The sequence below is a fragment of the Ranitomeya variabilis genome, chromosome 7 (assembly GCF_051348905.1).
Source record: "Ranitomeya variabilis isolate aRanVar5 chromosome 7, aRanVar5.hap1, whole genome shotgun sequence".
Lineage (NCBI taxonomy): Eukaryota > Metazoa > Chordata > Amphibia > Anura > Dendrobatidae > Ranitomeya > Ranitomeya variabilis.
The window spans coordinates 88,226,439-88,248,655 of NC_135238.1; the positions used below are offsets into that span (position 1 = coordinate 88,226,439).

The following is a 22,217-nucleotide window of genomic DNA, read 5'->3' on the forward strand; positions in this document are numbered from 1 at the left end:
GCTTTAAAAATAACTGTAAACTGTTTTTTGCTCTGAAGCCCCGTTCCTCTGGTGATCCCATCCAGCAGGTAAAAATTGTCATTTCTCTGTTGCGTGGTGACCCGCAGGATTGGGCATTTTCCCTGGAATCTGGGAATCCGGCCTTGCTTAATGTAGACACCTTTTTTCAGGCGCTTGGGTTATTGTATGATGAACCTAACTCTGTAGAGCATGCTGAGAAAACACTTTTGGCCCTGTGTCAGGGTCAAGAAGCGGCAGAGTCATATTGCCAGAAATTCAGAAAATGGTCTGTGCTTACTAAGTGGAATGAGGATGCTTTGGCGGCAATTTTCAGAAAGAGTCTTTCTGAATCTGTTAAAGATGTTATGGTGGGGTTCCCCACACCTGCAGGTCTGAGTGATTCTATGTCTCTGGCCATTCAAATTGATTGGCGCTTGCGTGAGCGCAGAGTTGTGCACACTATGGCGTTGTCTTCCGAGCGGAGTCCTGAGACTATGCAGTGTGATAGGATTGTGTCTAGAGCGGAATGCCAAGTATTCAGACGTCAGAATAGGTTGTGCTTTTACTGCAGCATTTCTGCTCATGTTATTTCTGATTGCCCTAAGCGTGCCAAGAGAATCGCTAATTCCGTTACTATCAGTACTGTACAACCTAAATTTCTGTTATCTGTGACCCTGATCTGCTCATTATCATCATTCTCTGTCATGGCATTTGTGGATTCAGGCGCCGCTTTAAATTTAATGGACTTAGAATTTGCCAGACGTTGTGGTTTTTCCTTACAGCCTTTGCGGAGTCCTATCCCTTTGAGGGGGATTGATGCTACACCATTGGCTAAAAATAAACCTCAGTTTTGGACACAGTTAACCATGTGCATGGCGCCAGCCCATCAGGAAGATTGTCGCTTTCTGGTGTTACATAATTTGCATGATGCTGTTGTGCTGGGGTTTCCATGGTTACAGGTATATAATCCGGTGTTGGATTGGAAAACTATGTCTGACTAGTTGGGGTTGTCAGGGGGTTCACGATGACGTTCCTCTGATGTCAATTTCCTCCTCCCCCTCTTCTGAAACTCTGAAATGAGTTTCTGTCAGATTTCCAGGATGTTTTCGATGAGCCCAAGTCCAGTTCCCTTCCACCGCATAGGAACTGTGATTGTGCTATTGATTTGATTCCAGGCTGTAAGTTTCCTAAGGGCCGACTTTTCAACCTGTCTGTGCCTGAACATGCCGCCATGCGGAGCTATGTAAAGGAGTCTTTGGAGAAGGGGCATATTCGGCCATCTTCTTCTCCATTAGGAGCAGGTTTTTTTTTTGTTGCCAAGAAGGATGGCTCCTTGAGACCCTGTATTGATTATCGCCTCTTGAATAAGATCACGGTCAAATTCCAATACCCTTTGCCTTTGCTTTTTGATTTGTTTGCCAGAATTAAGGGGGCTAGTTGGTTTACTAAGGTTGACCTTCGAGGGGCATATAATCTGGTTCGTATTAAGCAGGGTGACGAATGGAAAACTGCGTTTAATACGCCCGAGGGCCATTTTGAGTATCTTGTGATGCCATTCGGACTCTCTAATGCCCCATCTGTGTTTCAGTCCTTCATGCATGATATTTTTCGGAATTATCTTGATAAATTCATGATTGTATATTTGGATGATATTTTGATTTTTTCAGATGATGATTGGGAGTCTCATGTGAAACAAGTTAGGATGGTATTTCAGGTCCTTCGTGACAATGCCTTGTTTGTGAAGGGGTTCTAAGTGCCTCTTTGGAGTACAGAAGGTTTCTTTTTTGGGCTTCATTTTTTCTCCATCATCTATAGAAATGGATCCGGCTAAGGTTCAGGCCATTCATGATTGGATCCAGCCCACAGCCGTGAAGAGCCTTCAGAAATTTTTGGGCTTTGCTAATTTTTATCGCCGTTTCATTGCCAACTTCTCCAGTGTGGTTAAACCCCTGACCGATTTGACGAGGAAGGGCGCTGATGTAGCTAATTGGTCCTCTGAGGCCATTTCTGCCTTTCAGGAGCTTAAGCGCCGATTTACTTCTGCCCCTGTGTTGCGTCAGCCGGATGTTTCTCTTCCTTTTCAGGTTGAGGTTGACGCTTCTGAGATTGGGGCAGGGGCCGTTTTGTCTCAGAGGAATTCTGATGGTTCCTTGATGAAACCGTGTGCCTTCTTTTCTCGAAAGTTTTCGCCTGCGGAACGCAATTATGATGTCGGCAATCATGAGTTGTTGGCTATGAAGTGGGCATTTGAGGAGTGGCGACATTGGCTTGAGGGGGCCAAGCACCGTATTGTGGTCTTGACCGATCATAAGAATCTGATTTACCTCGAGTCTGCCAAACGGCTGAATCCTAGACAGGCCCGATGGTCCCTGTTTTTCTCCCGTTTTGATTTTGTTGTCTCGTATCTTCCAGTTTCTAAGAATGTTAAGGCTGATGCCCTCTCTAGGAGTTTCTTGCCTGATTCCCCTGGGATTCTTGAGCCGGTTGGTATTCTTAAGGAGGGGGTGATTCTTTCTGCCATCTCCCCTGATTTGCGACGGGCTCTTCAGGAGTTTCAAGCTGATAAACCTGATCGCTGTCCAGCGGGGAAACTGTTTGTTCCTGACAGATGGACTAGTAAAGTGATTTCTGAGGTTCACTGTTCGGTGTTGGCTGGCCATCCTGGGATTTTTGGTACCAGAGATTTGGTTAGTAGGTCCTTTTGGTGGCCTTCTTTGTCACGGGATGTGCGTTCTTTTGTGCAGTCCTGTGGGACTTGTGCGTGGGCCAAACCTTGCTGCTCCCGCGCCAGTGGGTTGCTTTTGCCTTTGCCGGTCCCTGAGAGGCCTTGGACGCATATTTCTATGGATTTTATTTTGGATCTTCCTGTTTCCCAGAGGATGTCTGTTATCTGGGTGGTTTGTGACCGGTTTTCTAAGATGGTTCATTTGGTACCTTTGCCTAAGTTGCCTTCCTCTTCTGAGTTGGTTCCGTTGTTTTTTCAGCATGTGGTTCGTTTGCATGGCATTCCGGAGAATATTGTGTGCGATAGAGGTTCCCAGTTTGTTTCTAGGTTTTGGCGGTCCTTTTGTGCAAAGCTGGGCATTGATTTGTCTTTTTCTTCCGCATTTCATCCTCAGACAAACGGCCAAACCGAGCGAACTAACCAGACTTTGGAAACTTATTTGAGATGCTTTGTGTCTGCCGATCAGGATGATTGGGTGGCTTTCTTGCCATTGGCCGAGTTTGCCCTTAATAATCGGGCTAGTTCTGCTACCTTGGTGTCACCATTCTTTTGTAATTCTGGGTTTCATCCTCGTTTTTCTTCAGGGCAGGTTGAGTCTTCTGATTGTCCTGGGGTGGACTCTGTGGTTGACAGGCTCATGTTGTGGACAATTTGCTGTTGTCTCAGGAGGAGGCTCAGCGTTTTGCCAACCATTGTCGGTGTGTGGGTTCCCGGCTTTGGGTTGGGGATTTGGTCTGGTTGTCTTCTCGTCATGTTCCTATGAAGGTTTCTTCCCCGAAGTTCAAGCCTCGGTTTATTGGTCCTTATAGGATTTCTGAGATTACCAATCCAGTGTCTTTTCGTTTGGCCCTTCCAGCCTCTTTTTCCATCCATAATGTTTTTCATAGATCTTTGTTGCGGAAATATGTGGTGCCCGTGGTTCCCTCTGTTGATCCTCCTGCCCCGGTGTTGATTGATGGGGAGTTGGAGTATGTTGTGGAGAAGATCTTGGATTCTCGTTTTTCTAGACGGAGGCTTCAGTATCTTGTCAAGTGGAAGGGTTATGGCCAGGAAGATAATTCTTGGGTTGTTGCCTCCGATGTTCATGATGACGATTTGGTTCGTGCCTTCCATTTGGCTCGTCCGGATCGGCCTGGGGGCTCTAGTGAGGGTTCGGTGAGCCCTCCTCAAGGGGAGGGTACTGTTGTGAATTCTGTTGTGGGTTCTGCTCTTGGGCTCCCTCCGGTGGTTATAAGTGGTAGTGCTGCTGTTTGTCCTTCACAACAGTCATCAGCTGCTTCCACTTTGGACGGGGCTATTTAGTCTGGCTCCTTCCTTTAGTGAGTGCCAGTTGTCCATTGTTTTCTAGGGATCCACATCTCTGCTTGGTTCTCCTTCTGGATTGTCCAAATCATCAAAGATAAGTCCTGGCTCTGTTTTTGCAGTCCACATGCGGTGGACTTAATAGTTCTGTGAATTGCTATGTTTTTTCTTGTCCAGCTTTGTCTGTGTAAAGATTTATTCAGTCAAGTTGGAAGCTCTGGAGTCACAGAGTTACCCTCCATGCCTTTAGTTAGGTGTGAAGTTTTTTGTATTCTCTGTGGTGGATTTTGTAGTATTTTTTATACTGACCGCACAGTACTCTGTCCTGTCTTTTCTTTCTAGGTAGCGTGGCCTCCTTTGCTAAATTCTGTTTTCAGTCTGCGTTTGTAATTTCCCTATCCTCTCACAGTCAATATTTGTGGGGGGCTGCCTTTCCTTTGGGAATTTTCTCTGAGGCAAGATAGTATTCCTATTTCTTTCTTTAGGGGTAATTAGTCCTCCGGCCGTGACGAGGTGTCTAGGGAGTGACAGGAACATCCCACGGCTACTTCTAGTTGATGTGTTAAGTTCAGGGTCTGCGGTCAGTATAGAGGCCACCTACTCCAGAGCTCGTCCATGCTGCTCCTAGGCCACCAGTTCATAACAACCCGCTATGTCAGAAGCAGAAAATGAATGATGGGAGAGTGAGTGTCACCAAACGCTCTCTCCTCCATCACTGATTTCAACTATATCGGCATCTATGATGCTGATAGTTGAATGCGCAATGAGGGGGGAACAGAGATGTTGCTGGCATCGAGCCCCCCTGACTCACGGGCCCCATAGCAGCCGCGTGATGTGCCGCTACTAGAGCAACATTCCACTGGCTGGGTTCCCCTGGGGGAATGGGGGTCCTAGGCAAATGCCTAGTTTTCCTACCCCTAACATCAGCCCTGGTGGAAATGTAGCTTCTTGGTACGTCCACACTGATTTTTTTTAAGAGGATTTAGAAATAGATTCTACTCCTAAATACACATCAAAATACTCTTTGAATATGCCCACGGAGCTATATAAAAGATATTTAGACCAGTTGGGGCCAGTTCTGTTGTAGACCCTTTCTGAAGCACTTGCAGGACACTCTCTCCCCCAATCCTTTTATGATGCCACTATTGTGGTGATTCCAAAGCCTGACAAGCCAGCTGAGGAGCATAGTTCTTATCGTCCCATATCCTTGCTCAATACTGGCTATAAAATTCTTACGAAACTTATTGCTAATAGACTGAAGGCAGTAATACTGGGCATTATACATGAGGACCAAACTGGTTTTATGCCAGGAAGATCTACCTCCTCTAATATTAGAAGGGTGCAAGTTCTGACGCAGATAAGCCATAAATATAAAAGACCTTGGGACATAGCCTCTTTAGATACTGCAAAGGCCTTTGATTCATTAGAGTGCAAATTCTTGCAACTGGTGCTTCTGAAATTTGGTTTCTCTCTTAAATTTTGCAAATGGATTAAATTGTTATATCACATGCCGAGAGCTAATATACTGGTAAATGGTGTATTATCGGAATATTTCAATCTGAGTAGGGGGACCAGACAGGGCTGCCCACTATCCCCAATGCTCTTTGCACTGGTGATTGAACCAATTGCACTTAAAATTAGACAAGATCATTTGGTGGAGGGAATTGACATAAATTCTAGGGTGGATAAGGTAGGATGATATGCTGATGACTTGGTGCTCTTCCTGGATAAGATTGGACAGTCCCTTCCTAGAGCGATTGACCTTAGTAACTGCTTTGGAGAATTGTCGGGTCTTAAAATTAATTGGAGCAAATCGGTAGTTATGTCAATAGTGGATAATATAACAGTACCCGTGTTGTTTGGCTTAAAAGTAGTACAAAAATTTAAGTATTTGGGCATTGAAATTAACCAAAATCCAATTAAAGATCTTGAAGACAATATATACCCCCTCGAGGATATGATGAAAAAAAAGTTTGAGATATGGTCTCGACTCCCCCTATCTGTAGCGGGCAGAATTGAACTTATTAAAATGATAATCCTCCCAAAGTGTTTATATATGTTGAAACATACATCAATCAAAGTCCCTAAGGGCTTCTTTAAGAAAATGCATAGCTTAATGGCAGTGTTTATATGGGGCTCCTCTAGGCCTAAAGTAAATATTGGTTCCTTACAAAGGCCCAAAAGAGAGGGTGGATATGTGGTATCTGAACTTTTTCTATATTATCTAGCTGGCCAACTACGATACTTAAAATATTGGCTAATCCATGATAAGCTCAATAACGCAGAGGCTCATCTAATTCATTTTCTGGGGGGACACACACCATGGACAATATTGGAGGGCTCATACAGACCACCACGGGGCCTGCTGTTTGTACATAGTTTAGTTTAGCAGTACAGGTTTGGCGGGAAAGTAAGCATATTTTAAAGTTTTCTGACCAGGTCGGGGAGACTTGGATATAGGATAATCCTGAATTTTTGCAACTCCAAAACTTACAAGACCCAGGTTTCTGGAAACAATATAATATAACAACACTCAATCAGATTTTTGAAAATCACATTTTGTTATCATTTGAACAATTTCATATAAAATTTGGAATCCCTTATAGGGATTTTTATAGATATCTACAGCTGAGACATGCCATAATGTACCAATTCCAACTTCCTAGAATGCGAATATCTAGATATCCACTAATAGGAATATTGTCAACTCAGGGACCTACAGGTGTGATTTCCTCTCTGTATACTTTTTTGTTAAATTCCAAAATTGTTTCTACCAGTTGACTGTGGAGGTTAAATGGAGGCACCTAATCCCCACTGATGACCAGTGGAATGAAGCACTGGAAGCGCATACGATGGTGTCCCCAGCGACAAATAACAAATTAATTCAATTATATATATTCCACCAATCCTATTTAACCCCGAGTAGATTTCATAAATTCGGTAGAAGAGTAATTAATGAATGTCATAGATGTGGGGAGGAGGGAGCGGATTTTTGGCATCTCATTTGGGATTGTAGACTTATAAGAAGATATTGGAAGGATGTGATTTTTACACTAGAAAGGATACTGTTACAGATCTGCAACAAAGGACTAAAGTATTAATCCTATAGAGAACAAGGAGTATACCCTCAAACATAATTAACTATAAGTAAATGAAGTGAGACATACACAGATGGTAGGTAAAGTATATAAAAACTTATAACTTTTATTACACAAATCTCACTTACATATAATAAACAACAATAAATACATACGGGCATCAAGCCCAAAAAAACAAATACCTGACAAGATGCAATGGGGGGGATTTAACGAATGGCGTCAATGAATGTCAGGAAACCCTTCTATTGATGTTATTAATGGCAGGTGATCACAAAACCAGAACAAAAAGAGAATGCCTGTGCAGTTCTCCATAGGGGAGGAAATGCACGTGCTAATTATACCCCGTGAGAAACACTTACTCATTCAGTCAAGAAATCGATCATCTGCTTACCCATGTGGGAAGATAAGGGAGCCCGGCAGACAGAGAACGCCACTAGCCCCGACGCACGTTTCGCGTGGTTGGCTTCCTCGGGGGACTAAAGTAGAAGGGGGAAAACTGACCCTGCACTATGACTAGGCTGAAGCACTATGATGGAGTGGGCGACCCATTCCTTGCTAATAGACCCACCGACGACCCTAGGTTAATCTCAAGCGAAGACCTATAGATAAGGGGAAGGGGTTCCCTAAAAGAACTAAGGACTGGGTACAAAAACGGGTCACCTCCTAATAGAAAACAGAGAGAAGGCTGCAGAAACCAATCGAAAACAGAAACTAAGTCAAGCAGAACCAGAGGTACCAGCACTGCACAAATAACGCAAACAGAAGACAAAGCAAAGCACCAAGCTAGAGCTCAAGCAGATTAACACTGTTGTCCAGCAAGGACTGGGAGGCAGGTGCTGGTTAATAAAGAGAGAAACAAACACCTGACCCAAGAAAAACCCAGCACCAGAGGAAAAAGACCAGAAGCCAGAACTCCACAAGAAAATGGCGGATAGTAACAAACTAAACAGATTCTAACAGATCCTTGGGATACCTGTTGAATGTAGTCCAGAACTGTGTGTGTTGGGTGTTGTGGATGAAGAAATGTGGACTCATTATGACAGAATATTTCTCAGAGAGGCTCTGTTTATGGCTAGGAAAGCGATAGCGCTGAGGCGGATGGGGGGAAAGTCTCCTTCAATCAATCAGTGAAAAAAATTAGTTAACCATATAATTCCATATGAGAACATATTATACAGGAAAAGAGGTGCAATTCACCCTTGACACACCTAGCCACTGGTGCTGTGATTTCTTCAACCGCGAGATATAATCCCTGAGGTTTCTCTTTTTCAGTGCATGAACGTGATGCTATATGTGGACTCAGGAATATTTGCTTATTATAACCTGAACTGTTACATACTCAGAACCTTGATAAAGAACTCTTGGTTGATGGTGCAATGCTGCTGAGAATACATTGTGTTTAATGTTCTATTTTACTTATTTTATTTGTTTGTTTTGTCATTGAAAGTATGATTTTATCATTGATATTGTGGATGATGATTTGATGGATTACTCTGATTTTACACTGAAATGTCACATGCCTGTTATATTATTTTGTGGAATCTTTCGATAAAAAGAGTTTAAAAAAAAAATACTCTTTGAATAAGTTTCCTGCTGATTTGAATGGGGAAAGCTCCTTTAGTGTACACAGAAAAGTTTTTTTTCACATTGTTTTGAACATTTCCCAGTAAAACTAATAGGATTTGCAGTAAAATCTGCTTCTAAATACTTGTTAAAGGGAACCTGTCACCCCCCAGGGCGTTTTTAAGTAAAAGAGCCACCTTGTGCAGCACTAAAGCTGCATTCTGTGAAGGTGGCTCTTATGTTTAGCATCCCTAGGAATGCTGAAATAATCACTTTTAAAAATTTGGCACCATACCTCCATTGAGTCCGGGAGGTATGATTTCTCCCTGACTCAAGCGCCTTGCAGCCGTCCATCATCCCACCGGGCGCCGCCTCCTCTCTGTCTTGATGTCACGGCGCCTTCGTGTAGAAGAAGCCCCAGAAGACCCCGCCCCGCAGTGTGTTATGAATCTGGCCCCTGCGCAGTGGAGCGGATCACCGTGCTCCATTGAAGATAGTGCCGAAGTCTTGCGAGATTTGTTGTCTTGCGAGACTTCGGCACTATCTTCAATGGAGCACGGTGATCCACTCCACTGCGCAGGGGCCAGATTCAAAACACACTTCGGGGCGGAATCTGGGGCCTCGGCTATACGCCGTGACGTCAAGACAGAGAGGAGGCGGCGCCTGGTGGGATGATGGTCGGCTGCGAGGCAGCTGAGTCCAGGGGAGAAGACATACCTCCCGAACTCAACAGAGGTATGGCGCCAAAGTTATAAAAGTGATTAATTCAGCATTCCTAGGGATGCTAAACATAAAAGCCACCTTCACAGAATGCAGCCTTAGTGCTGCTGAAGGTGGCTCTTTTACTTAAAAACGCCCTGGGGGGGGGTGACAGGTTCCCTTTAAATCTGTATGAATAGGCCCTAAAGAGTCAAGCACATGGCTCTCTACAAAAGATCTTGTTTGTGTGCTCACTGCCTAATGTTTCAGAACTCCCATAAACTACAGTGGAGCAAGCCGCAGACACAGAGGCCACCTGTCTAATTCACATACTTCTTTCTGGAGTGTCAAACAGATGATGAGACCCAATACTCCTGATGGATGAGGCGTCCAGAGGCCTACACAGGGCACCATTAGCACTTGGCAGTCCCTGCTCCTCAGCTGCCGCCACTAGTCATCTATCTGTGGCTGCTCACATATAGTTAAAGTGGTTCTCCGAGAAATGTGCTAAAATAATTAAAATTAATAATACATATTTAAATATTAAACATTTTTCTAAATACCTTAATTTAGCAAAAAGTTAAGCTTTACCTACTATCAGGACTCAAAGATGGCAGCTGCCCTCAATCACAACCTGTCTTAGATCTCAGGACTGGCTGCATGAGGCAGGAGACAGAGGACAAGTCAGAACAGCATCCTACCAGGTTTCCTGACCATGAATTTCCCTGTTCAGTGAGCCTGACAGGACTTGGAGGAGTGGAGCCAGACTGAAATCTAGGACAGGGTGTGATTGACGGCAGCTTCCATCTTTGAATCCTGACAGTAGATAAAGCTTACCTTTTTGCTAAATGAAGGTGTTTAGAAAAATGTTTAATATTTAAATGTGTATTATTTATTTATTTTATTAATTTATTTTAGAACATTTCTCAGATAACCCCTTTAACCTGCCAGTCAAACATTTTTCAGTCTATTTGGTTTGGGGACCACACAGACTGGTATTGAGGGCCGAATCTGGCCCCCAGACCATAGTCTGTGCACTCCTGCTCTAAATGAAGAGACAATTAGCTATACTCTACTTTTGTGTACACAAGGCAAGTACAACCATTATGGGATGTTACGGAAAGCTTAGAATGTAATACGTTTTATTTCAAAACTATTGTCCTTATTCTATTTTATCTCCTGAATGTTATGAAGTTTTACTTTACTAAACAAAAAAAAACAAAAAAAGAATCACAGAAAAATAGGGTATTATAAAAGAAAGCGCTGAATCCATACCGCATCATATTGTACATTATAGTCTATATTGCTATTAAACATTGCAGTCTCGATGTCGAGAAGTGTATTTATATTGTCCTCTTCTATTTTTACTAAACAGTGGAAGGAATATCTTTGGCACCGAGTCCTATTCTTGGAACCGGAAAAGGAACTGAGTATTTTCTACGTTTTCATCAAGTGCAAAAATCGTCTATGCATATATAATGTTTTTTAAGAAGAGGTATCATATAACATTTATATTTCACATTAAGGTATTTGAAACATTTTATTTCACACTTCTCAATACCTTCAGGTTTCCTGCTGCTGTCAGGACTGATTTAACAGCTCTCATGCCGTAGTCATAATGATGCTGGGAAGACAGTTGCTCAGAACATAAACGATATGTTGCCACAATTTTCACTGATAAAGGTCGGGCTGTGACAAAGCCGCAAGAGTATAAGACTATTTCGGCAATCATGGCATAATCAGGTACCATCATGGCCACAGTTCTGAAAAGAGCCTGTTTGTAAAATAATAAACAATAAATAAAAACACAAACATTTGACATCTGTTAAAAGAACATCAATTCTGCTTCTCTTCTTAACATTAGTTGAGTATAGAAAATAATAAGAACCAATACTGCCATAACTAAGCAGACAAAAGCTTTCTCTATATTGCCCTTTAGCTATCACTTCACATGATATGGCACAGTCAAGCAAGAGGGACTATCATGGCCTGTATAAAAGCAGAGGCAGGGAATGCAGCAGCCATTTTGTGGTGAATCTGGGTCACGAGAGGATATCACATCTTAATAATAGAGGTAGGGATTGAAAGACATAAAACACAGAATAAACATTACAGATATTGTTTGACAGCACAGCAATGAAAATCAGTTACTTTCTGAGAATCCATACCCATATATGTTAAGGTCACTTTGATATTAGTAGGCTGAGTTTGCATTAAAGAGCTAGGATAAGTTGGACACAGAAATAAGAGACCTCAGAGAGTTATAGATGTTTTTTCAAGGCAAGTGAAGTACTTGCAATTCACAGCTAATTACATTTTTTTAAAAAATATTAGGTCAAACAAGTGAAATTGGAATTTCAAAAGATTTGCACATATATTACTTTTCACAAAAAACATAACGTATGCAACACTAATAATATAAAAATATGTAATATGTAACTGAAACCAAATCTGGGTGGTACCTTAAGGTTGTCTGGCAGCTCTGAACGCCCAGCATAGCCAGGATTCATAGTAATAAAGACTGCACATGTGGGGTTCAGCTTTAGCTCTGTGCCCTCAAATATCAATAGATCTGATCCTGTATTGATGCCTGAAAATAAACAAATCATTAAAGGTTGGATAATAATCATAGTGAACCTCTTTTGCACGGATATCCCATGACATAGAAGAATAAGTACCTCTCTGAATTGTAAGGATCTGCTGAGCAACCACTGACAGCACTTCTAAATCTATTCTGTTAAATTCATCAAAGCAAGCCCACGCGCCACAGGAGAGCAATCCCTGAAATCAAAAGTGAATAATGAATATGCTGAATCTATGTGTACTGTACGCACTGATCCACAGGAACATTATTATTTTCAACCTATATGGCTTAACAAGTTTTATTATAAAAATATTTACTTTTGAGATTGTGATGGATGCAGCCAGTCTATCCAGCCTCTTGTGTGGACCGGCACCGTACATTACATATACAACTCTGGCAAAAATTAAGAGACCACCCACATCAAAACCCTGTCATGGCAGCCCAATCTCCAGACCTGAACCCCATTTAAAACCTCTGGAATATAATCAAGAGGATGATGGATAGTCACAAGCCATCACACAAAGAAGAACTGCTTACATTTTACAGAAGCAGTGTGCAGGACTGGTGGAAAGCATGCCAAGACGATGAAAGCTGTGATTAAAAATCATGGTTATTCCACAAAATATTGATTTCTGAACTCTTCCTGAGTTAAAACATTAGTATTGTTGTTTCTAAATGATTATGAACTTGTTTTCTTTGCATTATTTGAGGTCTGAAAGCACTGGGTTTTTTCATTTTGACCATTTCTCCTTTTAAGAAAAAAAATACAAAATTTATTGCCTGGAAATTCGGAGACATGTTGTCAGAAGTTTATAGAATAAAAGAACAATTTACATTTTCTCATAAACATACCTATAAAGAGAAAAATCAGACAAACTGAACATTTTGCGGTGGTCTCTTAGTTGTTGCCAGAGCTGTATTACCGCTATGCTGATTTACCATTGCTTAGAGTTACAGATGTTGGCAGAAAAAGAACAGGGGGTCCTGCTTCCTACATCTGCCCCCACATGCCCAGTACCATGCCAAGTACAGTCAGTGCCCTAGCCAATGAATGGAGCAATCCTGCGCATGTGTGAGCAAAGCTCCATTCAAATGGGTTATAGTGGGCCCCACTCTTGTGACTTGTGGGGCTATTGTGGTGGGATTCTCAGTGATCATACATTTACCGCCTATCTTATATTCTAATGTTCACTTTTATAAATGAACTCTGATTATATCTGAAAAGGCCCTTATTCATCTCAGCATTTATTTATTTTGTTCAGTGTCTCAGTGCATCTATTTTCGACTAATTAGTTAATGATTAATTAATTAACCCCTTTTCCGAAAACAACTGTCTTTTAATAATAGTATAGCTCCATTCACTGTCTAGGGTACTGACAGCGAAGTATAGCGGGTTAAAAAAAAAATTCAGAACGTGAAATGTTTTCAAAACCTGACAGTTTGGGTCTGTCACTTCAAGCTATCATTCTTAGCACAGTAAGACAATGAATTCATTTTCCACATTTACGAGGCCTTATAAACCTGTGTTATGTTTTGCCTTTTACATCAAACATTAGACATTGCACCTCAGATTAAATAAAAATACGGTAAATAGAACAAAAAACAAGACTTAAAAGTGACCGGTTATTTGGAATAAGTCAATTATGAGATCTACATTTGGCATGCCAGTGATAATCATGGTATTGACATGAATGGACGTCATCTGCTATAGTGTATATATATATATATATGGATCCGTGTAGGTGGACACTGTATAATACATTTGGGACCTGTAAATAGATTTGCGGTACCTTAAAAAACTTTCCTAATGCAAGGTAATCTAATCCATCGGAACAGTTGAAAACCACACACTGTTTAGCCACAGCTTTCGCCAAATCCTTGGTGGTTTCTGTTTTCCCTGTGCCAGCGGGTCCTTCCGGAGCACCACCCAAGTGAAGATTGAGAGCACCAAATAAAGTTCTGTAGTAATGATACAGAAATATAAATACAGAATGCTGTGATTACACAACACACAAATACACAATGCTGTGATTACACAACACACACATGCACAATGCTGTGATTACACAACACACAAATACACAATGCTGTGATTACACAACACACATACACAATGCTGTGATTACACAACACATAAATACACAATGCTGTCATAACACAACACACAAATACACAATGCTGTGATTACACAACACACACATACACAATGCTGTGATTACACAACACATAAATACATAATGCTGTGATTACACAACACACACATACACAATGCTGTGATTACACAACACACAAATACACAATGCTGTCATAACACAACACACAAATACACAATGCTGTGATTGCACAACACACAAATACACAATGCTGTCTTACACAACACACAAATACACAATGCTGTGATTACACAACACACAAATACACAATGCTGTGATTACACAACACACAAATACACAATGCTGTGATTACACAACACACAAATAAACAATGCTGTGATTACACAACAAACAAATACACAATGCTGTGATTACACAACACACAAATACACAATGCTGTGATTACACAACACATAAATACACAATGCTGTCATAACACAACACACAAATACACAATGCTGTGATTACACAACACACACATACACAATGCTGTGATTACACAACACAAATACACAATGCTGTCATAACACAACACACAAATACACAATGCTGTGATTACACAACACACAAATACACAATGCTGTGATTACACAACACACAAATACACAATGCTGTGATTACACAACACACAAATACACAATGCTGTGATTACACAACACACAAATACACAATGCTGTGATTACACAACACATAAATACACAATGCTGTCATAACACAACACACAAATACACAATGCTGTGATTACACAACACACACATACACAATGCTGTGATTACACAACACATAAATACACAATGCTGTGATTACACAACACACACATACACAATGCTGTGATTACACAACACATAAATACACAATGCTGTGATTACACAACACACAAATACACAATGCTGTGATAACACAACACACAAATACACAATGTTGTGATTACACAACACATAAATACACAATGCTGTCATAACACAACACACAAATACACAATGCTGTGATTACACAACACACAAATACACAATGCTGTCTTACACAACACACAAATACACAATGCTGTGATTACACAACAGACAAATACACAATGCTGTGATTACACAACACATAAATACACAATGCTGTCATAACACAACACACAAATACACAATGCTGTGATTACACAACACACAAATACACAATGCTGTGATTACACAACACATAAATACACAATGCTGTCATAACACAACACACAAATACACAATGCTGTGATTACACAACACACACATACACAATGCTGTGATTACACAACACATAAATACATAATGCTGTGATTACACAACACACACATACACAATGCTGTGATTACACAACACACAAATACACAATGCTGTCATAACACAACACACAAATACACAATGCTGTGATTGCACAACACACAAATACACAATGCTGTCTTACACAACACACAAATACACAATGCTGTGATTACACAACACACAAATACACAATGCTGTGATTACACAACACACAAATACACAATGCTGTGATTACACAACACACAAATAAACAATGCTGTGATTACACAACAAACAAATACACAATGCTGTGATTACACAACACACAAATACACAATGCTGTGATTACACAACACATAAATACACAATGCTGTCATAACACAACACACAAATACACAATGCTGTGATTACACAACACACACATACACAATGCTGTGATTACACAACACATAAATACACAATGCTGTCATAACACAACACACAAATACACAATGCTGTGATTACACAACACACAAATACACAATGCTGTGATTACACAACACACAAATACACAATGCTGTGATTACACAACACACAAATACACAATGTTGTGATTACACAACACACAAATACACAATGCTGTGATTACACAACACATAAATACACAATGCTGTCATAACACAACACACAAATACACAATGCTGTGATTACACAACACACACATACACAATGCTGTGATTACACAACACATAAATACACAATGCTGTGATTACACAACACACACATACACAATGCTGTGATTACACAACACATAAATACACAATGCTGTGATTACACAACACACAAATACACAATGCTGTGATAACACAACACACAAATACACAATGTTGTGATTACACAACACATAAATACACAATGCTGTAATTACACAACACCCAAATACACAATGCTGTGATTACACAACACACAAATACACAATGCTGTAATTACACAACACCCAAATACACAATGCTGAGATTACACAACACACAAATACACAATGCTGTGATTACACAATACACACATACACAATGCTGTGATTACACAACACACAAATACACAATGCTGTAATTACACAACACACAAATACACAATGCTGTGATTACACAACACACAAATACACAATGCTGTGATTACACAACACACAAATACACAATGCTGTGATTACACAACACACAAATACACAATGTTGTGATTACACAACACATAAATACACAATGCTGTTATAACACAACACACAAATACACAATGCTGTGATTACACAACACACAAATACACAATGCTGTCTTACACAACACACAAATACACAATGCTGTGATTACACAACACACAAATACACAATGCTGTGATTACACAACACACAAATACACAATGCTGTGATTACACAACACACAAATACACAATGCTGTGACTACACAACACACAAATACACAATGTTGTGATTATACAACACATAAATACACAATGCTGTCATAACACAACACACAAATACACAATGCTGTGATTACACAACACACAAATACACAATGCTGTAATTACACAACACACAAATACACAATGCTGTAATTACACAACACACAAGTACACAGTGCTGTAATTACATAACACACAAATACACAATGATGTGATTACACAACACACAAATACACAATGCTGTGATTACACAATACACAAATACACAATGCTGTGATTACACAACACACAAATACACAATGTTGTGATTACACAACACACAAATACACAATGCTGTGATTACACAACACACAAATACACAATGCTGTCTTACACAACACACAAATACACAATGCTGTGATTACACAACACATAAATACACAATGTTGTCATAACACAACATACAAATGCACAATGCTGTGTTTAAACAACACAAAATACACAATGTTGTAATTACACAATACACAATGCTGTAATTACACAACACACAAGTACACAGTGTTGTAATTACATAACACACAAATACACAATGCTGTAATTACACACCAATACACAATGCTGTGATTACAGAACACACCAATACACAATGCTATGATTACATAACACACAAATACACAATGCTGTAATTACACAACACACAAATACACAATGCTGTGATTACACAACACACAAATACACAATGCTGTCTTACACAACACACAAATACACAATGCTGTGATTACACAACAGACAAATACACAATGCTGTGATTACACAACACATAAATACACAATGCTGTAATTACACAACACCCAAATACACAATGCTGTGATTACACAACACACAAATACACAATGCTGTAATTACACAACACCCAAATACACAATGCTGTGATTACACAACACACAAATACACAATGCTGTGATTACACAATACACACATACACAATGCTGTGATTACACAACACACAAATACACAATGCTGTAATTACACAACACACAAATAAACAATGCTGTGATTACACAACACACAAATACACAATGCTGTGATTACACAACACACAAATACACAATGCTGTAATTACACAACACACAAATACACAATGCTGTAATTACACAACACACAAATACACAATGCTGTGATTACACAACACAAATACAAAATGTTGTGATTACACAACACACAAATACACAATGCTGTAATTACACAAAACACACATACACAATGCTGTGATTACACAACACACAAATACACAATGCTGTAATTACACAACACACATACACCATGCTGTGATTACACAACACACAAATACACAATGCTGTAATTACACAACACACAAATACACAATGCTGTAATAACAAAACACACAAATACACAATGCTGTGATTACACAACACACGAATACACAATGCTGTGATTACACAACACACAAATACACAATTCTGTAATTACACAACACACAAATACACAATGCTGTGATTACACAACACACAATAACACAATGCTGTAATTACACAACACACAAGTACACAATGCTGTGATTACACAACACACAAATACACAATGCTGTAATTACACAACAAACAAATACACAATGCTGTAATTACACAACATACATACACAATGCTGTAATTACACAAAACACAAATACACAATGCTGTAATGACACAACACACAAATACACAATGCTGTGATTGCACAACACACAAATACACAATGCTGTAATTACACAAAACACACATACACAATGCTGTGATTACACAACACACAAATACACAATGCTGTAATTACACAACACACAAATACACAATGCTGTAATTACACAACACACAAATACACAATGCTGTGATTACACAACACACAAATACAAAATGCTGTGATTACACAACACACAAATACACAATGCTGTAATTACACAACACACAAGTACACAATGCTGTAATTACACAACACACAAATACACAATGCTGTAATTACACAGCAAACAAATACACAATGCTGTAATTACACAACACACAAATACACAATGCTGTGATTACACAACACACAAATACACAATGCTGTAATTACACAACACACAAATACACAATGCTGTGATTACACAACACACAAATACACAATGCTGTAATTACACAACACACAAATACACAATGCTGTGATTACACAACACACAAATACACAATGCTGTGATTACACTACACACAAGTACACAATGCTGTAATTACACAACACACAAATACACAATGCTGTGATTACACAACACACAAATACACAATGCTGTAATTACACAACACACAAATACACAATGCTGTAATTACACAAATACACAATGCTGTGATCGCACAACACAAAAAAACACAATGCTGTAATTACACAACACACAAATACACAATGCTGTGATCGCACAACACAGAAAAAACACAATGCTGTAATTACACAACACACATATACACAATGCTGTAATTACACAACACACACGTACACAATGCTGTGATTAAACAACACACAAATACACAATGCTGTAATTACACAACACACAAGTACACAATGCTGTGATTACACAACACACAAGTACACAATGCTGTGATTACACAACACACAAATACACAATGCTGTAATTACACAACAAATACACAATGCTGTAATTACACAACACACATACACAATGCTGTGATTACACAACACACAAATACAAAATGCTGTGATTACACAACACACAAATACACAATGCTGTAATTACACAAAACACACATACACAATGCTGTGATTACACAACACACAAATACACAATGATGTAATTACACAACACACATACACCATGCTGTGATTACACAACACACAAATACACAATGCTGTAATTACACAACACACAAGTACACAATGCTGTAATTACACAACACCACACAAATACACAATGCTGTGATTACACAACACACAAATACACAATGCTGTAATTACACAACACCACACAAATACACAATGCGGTAATTACAAAACACACAAATACACAATACTGTGATTACACAACACACGAATACACAATGCTGTGATTACACAACACACAAATACACAATGCTGTAATTACATAAAACACACATACACAATGCTGTGATTACACAACACATAAATACACAATGCTGTCATAACACAACATACAAATACACAATGCTGTGATTACACAACACACATACACAATGCTGTGATTACACAACACATAAATACACAATGCTGTGATTACACAACACACACATACACAATGCTGTGATTACACAACACATAAACACAAAGCTGTGATTACACAACACACAAATACACAATGCTGTGATTACACAACACACAAATACACAATGTTGTGATTACACAACACATAAATACACAATGCTGTTATAACACAACACACAAATACACAATGCTGTGATTACACAACACACAAATACACAATGCTGTCGTACACAACACACAAATACACAATGCTGTGATTACACAACACACAAATACACAGTGCTGTGATTACACAACACACAAATACACAATGCTGTGATTACACAACACACAAATACACAATGCTGTGTCTACACAACACACAAATACACAATGTTGTGATTACACAACACATAAATACACAATGCTGTCATAACACAACACACAAATACACAATGCTGTGATTACACAACACACAAATACACAATGCTGTAATTACACAACACACAAATACACAATGCTGTAATTACACAACACACAAGTACACAGTGCTGTAATTACATAACACACAAATACACAATACTGTTATTACACAACACACAAGTACACAGTGCCGTAATTACATAACACACAAATACACAATGCTGTAATTACACAACACCCAAATACACAATGATATGATTACACAACACACAAATACACAATGCTGTGATTACACAATACACAAATACACAATGCTGTGATTACACAACACACAAATACACAATGTTGTGATTACACAACACATAAATACACAATGCTGTGATTACACAACACAAAAATACACAATGCTGTGATTACACAACACACAAATACACAATGCTGTCTTACACATCACACAAATACACAATGCTGTGATTACACAACACATAAATACACAATGCTGTCATAACACAACATACAAATGCACAATGCTGTGATTACACAACACACAAATACACAATGTTGTAATTACACAATACACAATGCTGTAATTACACAACACACAAGTACACAGTGTTGTAATTACATAACACAAATACACAATGCGGTAATTACACACCAATACACAATGCTGTGATTACAGAACACACCAATACACAATGCTATGATTACATAACACACAAATACACAATGATGTCATAACACAACACACAAATACACAATGCTGTGATTACACAACACACAAATACACAATGCTGTAATTACACAACACACAAATACACAATGCTGTAATTACACAACATACAAGTACACAGTGCTGTAATTACATAACACACAAATACACAATGCTGTAATTACACAACACCCAAATACACAATGCTGTGATTACACAACACACAAATACACAATGCTGTGATTACACAATACACACATACACAATGCTGTGATTACACAACACACAAATACACAATGCTGTAATTACAGAACACACAAATACACAATGCTGTGATTACACAACACACAAATACACAATGCTGTAATTACACAACACACAAATACACAATGCTGTGATTACACAACACATAAATACACAATGTTGTCATAACACAACATACAAATGCACAATGCTGTGATTACACAACACACAAATACACAATGTTGTAATTACACAATACACAATGCTGTAATTACACAACACACAAGTACACAGTGTTGTAATTACATAACACACAAATACACAATGCTGTAATTACACACCAATACACAATGCTGTGATTACAGAACACACCAATACACAATGCTATGATTACATAACACACAATGCTGTCATAACACAACACACAAATACACAATGCTGTGATTACACAACACACAAATACACAATGCTGTAATTACACAACACACAAATACACAATGCTGTAATTACACAACATACAAGTACACAGTGCTGTAATTACATAACACACAAATACACAATGCTGTAATTACACAACACCCAAATTCACAATGCTGTGATTACACAACACACAAATACACAATGCTGTGATTACACAATACACACATACACAATGCTGTGATTACACAACACACAAATACACAATGCTGTAATTACACAACACACAAATACACAATGCTGTGATTACACAACACACAAATACACAATGCTGTGATTACACAACACACAAATACACAATGCTGTGATTACACAACACACAAATA

The 22,217-nt window shown here is 39.1% G+C and overlaps 1 protein-coding gene across 2 annotated transcripts in view; it reads right to left on the minus strand.

Moving 5' to 3' along the window:
* Positions 1–22,217, minus strand: part of DNAH7 (dynein axonemal heavy chain 7) — a 564,416-nt gene that overhangs the window by 269,068 nt on the left and 273,131 nt on the right. For both annotated transcript variants that reach the window (XM_077275383.1, XM_077275384.1), the window contains exons 24-27: positions 13,762–13,930; positions 12,066–12,168; positions 11,850–11,977; positions 10,949–11,161 (exon numbers count right to left, since the gene is read on the minus strand). In XM_077275383.1, coding sequence (XP_077131498.1) covers positions 10,949–11,161; positions 11,850–11,977; positions 12,066–12,168; positions 13,762–13,930 — 613 coding nt within the window. The remainder of the gene's footprint in view (positions 1–10,948; positions 11,162–11,849; positions 11,978–12,065; positions 12,169–13,761; positions 13,931–22,217) is intronic.